Source organism: Marmota marmota, unplaced genomic scaffold, assembly GCF_001458135.2.
Source record: "Marmota marmota marmota unplaced genomic scaffold, marMar, whole genome shotgun sequence".
NCBI classification, from domain to species: Eukaryota; Metazoa; Chordata; class Mammalia; order Rodentia; family Sciuridae; genus Marmota; species Marmota marmota.
This window is the reverse complement of record NW_026000171.1, coordinates 1,457,404-1,466,037: the sequence shown is the minus strand read 5'-3', so window position 1 is coordinate 1,466,037 and position 8,634 is coordinate 1,457,404. Positions and strand designations below refer to the sequence as shown.

At 45.2% G+C, this 8,634-nt stretch overlaps 1 protein-coding gene across 13 annotated transcripts in view; it reads left to right on the top strand.

The window, feature by feature from the left end:
- Window positions 1-3,738: 3,738 nt before the first annotated feature.
- Window positions 3,739-8,634, top strand: part of Pex5 (peroxisomal biogenesis factor 5) — a 23,485-nt gene continuing 18,589 nt past the window's right edge. For 2 of the 13 annotated variants that reach the window (XM_015500644.2, XM_015500647.2), the window contains exons 1-5: window positions 4,633-4,779; window positions 5,427-5,589; window positions 5,899-5,934; window positions 6,238-6,370; window positions 6,585-6,716. In XM_015500644.2, the coding sequence (XP_015356130.1) occupies window positions 5,443-5,589; window positions 5,899-5,934; window positions 6,238-6,370; window positions 6,585-6,716 (448 nt within the window). In that variant the 5' untranslated portion in view covers window positions 4,633-4,779; window positions 5,427-5,442. Of the gene's footprint in view, window positions 3,860-4,632; window positions 4,780-4,966; window positions 5,260-5,424; window positions 5,590-5,898; window positions 5,935-6,237; window positions 6,371-6,584; window positions 6,717-6,988; window positions 7,093-8,634 lie in introns of those variants that run through there. The other 11 variants (XM_048787573.1, XM_015500646.2, XM_015500645.2 and 8 more) reach the window with 8 other exon arrangements.

Here is an 8,634-nt window from a genome sequence, read left to right as displayed (position 1 = left end):
CCTCTGCAGGCTAAGTTCAAAAGTCTTAAGCCTTAGGCCTTATGTCCAACAGATGCACACTCACTCAGACCACAGTGATCAGGTCTGGAACCAAGGAAGACTTTTCCTGGTGTGGAGTGGACAACCGGTTGAGGAGAGGATCCTAGGAAGAAGCTGCAGCTCTCACCAAGGTCCAGAAGAGGCGGTAGAGTTTGAGAGCCGTGAGGATCATGCAGAGGATCAGGAAACGATGACAAGTGATGGGATGTCAGGTTCTCATCAGGCTCTCCAGCTCGAGTGCATCCTTGTTACGGCTGGCTGAATCCCTGTTCATTTGCTCTATTATTTATACTAAATTTTGGGGCTTTTTGAACCCCTTTCAATCCTTATCAGCTACCACTGGATTTCTCAGTGACATCCTTTACTCTGGGGTCAGAATCATCTGGTCTGGAGGTTTCCACTCTGATCTCCTCACCTTTCCCTTTTATCAGGCGAGGACAGCCTGCCAGGGGCTTCACTCTGTTTATCGGGGTGAGGGGAAGGAACTTGTTTTGTGGCCATACTGGAGGGCTCTGTGGTGTGCCGGGTGAAACTGCAGGTTTTGTTATGCTCGAATTCGGGACCCCCAAAAGACCACCAGAGACCCAAGATGGATGTAAGCAGCAAAGAGGTGTTTATTGCGAGCTAGCTCCGTCCTCCATGCGCACACAGCAACTGGTGATGCTGAGAGGCCCCGAGCCCAGGGTTTGCAGCAGTTTTATACCTTCTTTGGAGAAGGCAGGGATCCCCACATACATCATAGCATCTCTTAGCAAATCATCACACACCGCGGGAATATCAAATAACGACTCTAAAACATGATTAGCACATTCACTGGCGGGAACAAGTTGGGTAGGGGTGATTGGTTACTACAAGAGGGGGATTTATTTGAACTGATTGGTTTAAGCCAAGAGGGGTGTTCATGCTGAACTACATGGTTTCCCAACACGTTATCAACCACTATAAACTACTGGGAGGGTCATCTGGCATCCCAGGTATTTCCCTGTCTCAAACTGATTGGTGGCTGCTAGGGGGTTGCTATGGATCCCCACCTAGCCTGACTGAGTCAGGGACACCTGGCACAGCAGATCTCTCCTGTTATTTGTAGATAAACAATTTAGCAGTGTGGGAATGTGCCTAGGAGTGCTCTGTGGGTCTTTCCAAGGACAAAGGTCATGTCCCTTCCTTGGACAGGCTTTGCTCTGAGGTAGAGACTGGTTTTTCAGTTTCAAACTGGAGTTTTAAAAATGGTGTTGCTTAAGCTCAGGCCTAAGGCCATCCTCACAATAAGTTTGATTTATTGGATTTATACAGTTGAATAAGGCTTTAGAAAGATTTTGTCTAATGAGTTTATTTGCCCTGTCAGGTATTTAAAATGCCACATTGAGCCAGGCATGGTGGCTAATCCCAGGGAGGCTGAGGCAGGAGGGTTGTAAGTTCAAAACTATCCTCAGTAATTTAGCAAGACCCAGCCTTAAAATAAAAAATAACAAGGGCTGGGGATGTGGCTCAGTGGTTAAGTGCCCCTGTGTTCAATCCCTGGTACCAAAAAAAGGAAACAAATCTGGGCACAGTGGCCCATACCTATAATCCAAGCAGCTCAGGAGACTGAGGCTGGAGGATCACAAGTTCAAAGTCAGCCTCAGCAAAAAGCGAGGTGCTAAGCAATTCAGTGAGACCCTGTCTCTAAATAAAATACAAAATAGGGCTGGGGATGTGGCTCAATGGTTGAGTGCCCCTGAGTTCAATCCCCAGAACCACCCCCACTAAGAAAAAACAAAAACAAACCAAACCAAACAAAATGAAACAATAAAGTACAGTGTTTAAAAAATACTAGAAAATTTAGCTTTTATTTTTTAAAAGGGAAGTACAGCTTTGTGTTTAAGGGGATTGACACTGGAGCCAGACTGTCTAGGTCAAAGATCATTAAATGATGGCCTCCTATTTGTTTCTGCACAGTTGACAAGCTAAAAATGGTTTTGACATTTTTAAATGGTTGAAAAAATTGAAAAGAATATTTTGTGACATGTGAAAATCACATAAAATTCAAGTTTCAGTGCTCATAAAAAGTTTTGTGAGCACTATCATGATACAACAGCACAATAAAGTAGTTGTGATAGACACTGTATGGACTGCAAAATCAAATGTGTTTACTATGCGACCCTTTAAAGACAAAGTTTGATGACACTGGCCTAGGTTCAAATCCCAGCTTTGCTATTCACTACTATAGCCCTTGGCAAATCACTTTAACCTATATTTCAGTTTCCTCATCTGTAAAATGGGAATAAGAATTATTATTATTAGTTATTATGATGATTACATAAATAAACATTTGAAAAGTGTTAAAAATGCTTGGCACATAGTAAGTGTGATGTAAATTCTTTTTTAAAAAAAATAGCTTTATTTTATTTATTTATTTTTATGTGGTGCTAAGGATCAAACCCAGGGCCTCACACGTGCTAGGCGAGCGCTCTGCCGCTGAGCCACAACCCTAGCCCCAAGTGTGATGTAAATTCTTAAAATTAGAGAAATTTAACCTGTTAAGCTTGAATTATCCAAATATTAATTAAAGAATAAATAAAAATTATTTTATAAAAATTACTACTTTTATGGATAGAATAAGAATTTAAAATTGAACCTGATTAACAAAATGTAGAATTTCAAATCTAGATCTTAAATAAATTAAATATTAAACAGCCAAGTAGCTCTGTTAGTCCTTTCCCAGCACCTCTGGGATGGTGGGCCAGGGTTTGTAAACAATTCTTTGGTCTAGATCAACATTCTCTGTTCCTAATCAATAAGTAAGACTTCTCTAAGACTGGGAGACTGTGTCCTATGATAGCTGTTTTTTTTTTTTTTTTTGGTACTAGGGATTGAACTCAGGGGGCACTGGAACACTGAGTTGCACCCCCAGCCCTATTTTGTATTTTATTTAGAGATAGGATTCACTGAGTTGCTTAGTGCCTTGCTTTTGCGAGGCTGGCTTTGAACTTGCGATCCTGTGTAATAGTTTGGTATCTGGACTTAAGCCTGGATTGAAGTTTGACCTCCTAGATATCTGATTTTGGGCAAGTCTTATTTTAAAGCAGGGCTAGCAATATCTATTTCATAAAGGTATTATGAAGGTTAAAAATGCTGATGCACATAAGTGCTGAGTGCAACACCTGGTTTTTAATTACCATCCCAGAAACATCAATTATTATTATTGCCATTATTCCAAGAGCTGGCCACAGAGTGAATTACTGCTGATTGCTAAACTCCTAGGACAGCAGCAGTTTGTGTATAGTGTGGTTTGAGCAACACCGGGAAGCCCTCTCTGGTTGCCTTGATGTTCTGAAATTCTACCATATCATATGCCTTCAGTTAAGTAGTACTTTTCTGGAATCCTCTTTTTTAAACGAATATAGGCACTAGGCATTTTCCTTATGATGGCATCTTGGGAACAAGGGACACACAAGAGATGGGATTTGTGATCTCCAGGAGAAAGGGGATAGACAGATCAGGGCCTCAGAAAAGATGGCGAAAAAAATAAGGAAGAGCGGAAATGTTGCACAATCTTCCATCTTGCGTAGAATCCCAGTTTCCCTAAGGTGTGAGAGCAGCTTTCATCTTTGCAGGGATGAATTCACACAGTCACGCCTCTTTTGCCCCTAGGGCGTCCACCTTTGAAATCTACAAGACAGCCAGCCCTGCCTCAGGGCGCCATCTGCTGTTTCCTTGTCTCCTCTCGCGCAACCCAGACGGGGAGGTACTTTGCCTTTCTGGGAGGTCATCCACCAGCAACTCTGAACCTCTTCTTCCCTCCTTCATGACACCAAAACTCCCTTGGTTTTGGACCCAGGTGAGATATGAGGGTTTGTTTCCCAGTGACCTTCTGGTTTGACACCCGAGCTGATTCTCTAGCAGATGGTGGAGCCTGAGGCTCAGGCTCATATTCCGTGATTAAAAGTATTTCTTGCCTCTTGTTGCTGCTTTTACAGTCTGCACGAATAAGGCCATCATGTCCTTGACCAGTGTTGAGGCAGGATGCAAGGGAGAGGAGTGACTCACTGTGCATCTTTCCTATACGCTACCAGCTTGAGGTCTGAGGATGCGTTGGACCCTATTTTGGTCCAGAGTTTTTCATCATCCAGAGCTATTTTCCCGATTACGCAGAAGTGGCTGAGAAATTGGGGACAGGCCTCTATCTCCATGGAAACTGTTACACTGCCCTATGAGAGCAAATTGGAAGGGGTGGGGAGCAAGCCTGGGAGGTTAGAGATCCCCGGAATCCCGCGTGTTAGGGTATTTAACCTGGACTTGGGAAGATCCGTCAGAAGGGAATTTAGAGGAGACTTAATGGAAGAAATTGATGCTCAGAAAAAGCAGAAAACCACTTCGGTTACAGTGTACTCCCTGAGAAGAGGCAGGATAAGCTGAACCCAGAATTCTGCAACCTCGTCTTTACCCCAAAGCCTCAGACCCTCTTAACTCCATTTCGTTTTGAGTTTTCCAGTACACAAATCCTAGCGTCCCTTTGGAGCGCTTCCACAGCGATTCTACAAGACTTCCCCTTTAAAGAGCTCTATCCCTTTAAGACTCACGGCTCCTCCGGTCACGCTGTCGCAGTCCTAAGGCCCCGCCCCTCAGGCAGCTTCCGCTGGGCCTCGGCCGCTGAGCGGCGGTCACTGCCCCTTTAAGCCTGAGCCCCGCCCCTTCCCTTTCCCCTCCCCCTATCCCGCACCAGGTGCCCCCACGGGTAGTGCAGCGAGCTGCGCGGCGGTGAGCGCTGGGCCCCGAGGGGCATGCGGACGCGTCCCGGGGCTCCCCTCGCCCCTGCGGTGGCCTCTGAGATCCCAGGGGGCGGGGCTGGAGTGGCAAGCCGGCGGCAGTGATGGGGTGGTCGGGAGCGCCGGAGGGGTGGGCCGGGGTCGGGCCCAGCGGGGGAGGGGCTCAGGTGATTTGGGGGGGAAGGAACGGCCCCCCGCAGTACTCACCCGACTAAAGGGGTGTGGGGGACCGGGTTTACGGCCAGGCGGCGTTTCCATTCCCCTGCCCAGCCAGTGTCTCAGTCAAGTCTGGTTGATGAGGCCGTCCCCCGTATTCCTCCGGTGTCCAGGCCCCTTTGTCGGGGGCGGCTGTTGGCCTGTCCTGCCCCTGAGATCGCTGTGGTGAAAGCTGCTGGAGAAGCCTAGGCTGAAGGTGGTGGCTTTTGAGGGGGGCGCCAGTAGGGTACCGGCTCCCTTCGGACTCCTGGCAGAGGTGGGGGGTCACAGCAAAAGGCACAGGGGTGGAGGGTGGCCAGTAGTGGGCCACCTGGCCCATGTGGGATAGATGTCTGCCCACTTCCTCTAGATAACTTGTTGTGTTGTGGTTTGGAGAAGGGTCTGGCCTGGGGACCTCAGTTCCAATACTACTCTGTCCATCAGAGAGCTGGCGGTCACCATGGCAATGCGGGAGCTGGTGGAGGCCGATTGCGGGGGTGCCAACCCGCTCATGAAGCTGGCTGGCCACTTCACCCAGGACAAGGCCCTTCGGCAGGAGGGATTGAGGCCTGGCCCCTGGCCTCCTGGAACCCCAGCCTCTGAGACGGTGAGTGTTCCAGTGGTGGAAATTCTCCAGTAGGGCTGGGATGGAGGGTCTAACTGTATGCTTTAGAATAGCCTCTTTCTCTGTTGTGTTGCAAGTGATACTAGTTACCACTTAATAGCACTGTACTAAGCACTGTGCATCTTTAGATGAAAGCAACCATTTTATAGATGAAGAAACTGAGGCTCCGTAAAGGCTTTGATTTGCCCTTAGGTCATATAAATGGGAGAGCTGGAATTTGGCTTTCTTATGTTTGCTTGTGTGCTTGTGGCCTTCATCACTGTACCCTATTGCCTCTCTTTCTTTTCTTAGGTCTCCAAGCCTTTAGGAGTAGCCTCTGAAGATGAGGTAAATTTACCAGTTCTTTTTCTGCCCCATTGTTCTCTTGCCCATTGTTGTTTTTCACCCTTAAACTTAGTTAATCCATATTTCAATCTTTGGACTCTCCTGACCAAATTTGCTTGGTAGTGTTTTTTTTTGTTTTTGGTATTCTTTGTTTTCAAATCTGTGGAATGAAAATTTCTCCCTTTGTGTCTCCAGTTTCTGTTTATCTTTCTTTGTATCTGACATCAGTATCTACATCTAGTGGACCCTGTCTCTTCTGGGGCCTCCTGATCCCAAGGTTTCATTTCACCATCTCTCTTGTGACAGTTGGTGGCTGAATTCCTGCAGGACCAGAATGCACCACTTGTTTCCCGAGCCCCCCAGACCTTCAAGATGGATGACCTCCTGGCAGAGATGCAGGAGATTGAACAGTCAAATTTCCGCCAGGCTCCCCAGAGAGGTGGGTTCCAGTGAAAGGTACAGAGGTGGACAGGCTGATGAGAGGGGAGATCACTATTTTCCGTGCAGGCAGGGCCAAGGGTATTCCATATGTAGTGAATTGAGATTCAGAGGAAAAAGGAACAGTGTTTTCCTGTGCATTCAGGGTTTCTTAAGCATTGTGCTGACAAATATATTAATTTCCCTATTTCTTAGTCTTCTCTGTTTCTTTTAAGCCCCTGGTGTGGCAGACTTGGCCTTATCTGAGAACTGGGCTCAGGAGTTTCTTGCAGCAGGAGATGCTGTGGATGTAACTCAGGATTATAATGAGACTGACTGGTCCCAAGAATTTATCGCTGAAGTTACAGGTGAGGCTTATCATGGGAAAAAAAAAAATCTATAATAGTACTTATGGGGCAATTAAAATTCTATACTATTTTCCTAATTCCGCTTAGGATATACAGTGATTTTGACCGCTTAAGACTTTTCTGGCTTCTTGACTAATTTTTACAAGACATTGAACCTGATTTCCCTTAGAATAGAGATCTGATTTTGAATTGGATAAGCAATTTTGTATATAGAGAGAATGAGGTTTTAGGCCTACCTCTTTATTATCTAGAACTTTATTACTGTAATTTAGTGGAGAGGAGTCGGAGATTGGAAGGATGGCCCAGGAGAAGAGAAATACTCACCACAGCACCTGGGATTCTGGTGTTAAGTCATCATGTACAGAACTGGGGTTTTGTAAGTATGATTGTGGAGTTCAGTGACCCAAAGAACAATAGGCCTTCTTTATCTGTGGGTTCCTCATCTTGGCTTCAGACAACTGCTGATTGAAAATATCTTGGAAAAAAAATTGTATCTGGTTGCTGGGCACAGCTTAGCATGCCATAATCCCAGTGGCTCGGGAGGCTGAGGCTGGAGGATCATGAGTTCAGAGCCAGCTTCAGCAACTCGGTGAGACCTGTCTCAAAATAAAATATAAAAAAAAAAGGTCTGGGGATGTGGCTCGCTGGTTAAGTGACCAGTTTAATACCTGGTACCAAAAAAAAAGTATAGACTACAGACTTTTTTCCCTTATCATTGTTCCATCAACAGTATAATAGTATAACAATGATTTACATAGCATTTATGTTACATTAGGCATTATAATAATCTAGAGATGATTTAAAGTATATGTGATGTGAATAGGTTTTATGCAAATTCTATGCCATTTTATTTTGAGAGAGGAACATTTGCAGATTTTGTGGGACAGAGGGGGCCTAGAGCTACTCCCTTATGGACACTGATAGGTGGACTGTACGTGGTCTTGAAGGACAAAGACCATTCCTTGATGTAAAAATTGTAATAATAGCTAATATTTACTTTCAGTGTTCTAGGCTTTGTTTTTTAAGTGTTTGGAATGCATTATCTAACCCCATGAGAACCCCAAGTTCTAGTTACTGTTTTTAATCATATTTTATAGATAAGAAAACTGAGGTTTAGAGGTAAAGTAACTTGCTCAAGGACATACAACTTTGTAAGTGGTAGAGTTGAATTTGACTCAGGGTTTGACAGATTCTAATTCTTATGGGTTCAACTGTTAAACTCTCCTGTCAGGCCTACAGTTCATGTATTTATTTTTTTGGGATTGAACCCAGGGGTGCTTTACCACTGAGTTACATGCCCAGCCCCCTCCTTTTTTTTTTATTTTTAAATTAGTGTTTAGATAAGGTTTTGCTAAATTATTGAGGTCCTTGTAAAGCTACTGAGGCTGGTTTCAAACTTGAGATCCTCTTGCCTCAGCCTCCTGAGTTGCTGGGATTACATGCCTGTGCCACTGTGCCTGGTCCCAGGCCTGCAGTTTACTTTCTTTATTCTTGCTTGGCTACTGGCTTCAGGGTCTCACTCCAATTTCCTCTCTGAAAGCATCTATTGCTCATTGTATTCCTTAGGATTGGTTCATCTCCCAGTCTGATTAGGGACAGGGAGAAGGACTGTCTTTTCAGCTTTCTTCTTCCTGATTGTTTATATAGAGAGAAGCACTGCCCTTTTTTTGCTTTAAGAAATCAAGAATAGCCAGACATGGTGGCACATGCCCTTAATCCCAGCGGTTCAGGAGGCTGAGACAGGAGGATCACGAATTCAAAGCTAGCCTCAGGAACGGTGAGGCCCTGAGCAACTCAGTGAGACCTTGTCTCTAAATAAAATACAAAATAGGGCTGGGATGTGGCTCAGTGATTGAGTGCTCCCGAGTTCAATCCCTGGTACCCCCCCCCCCCCAAAAAAAAAAAAAAACCCCAAAAT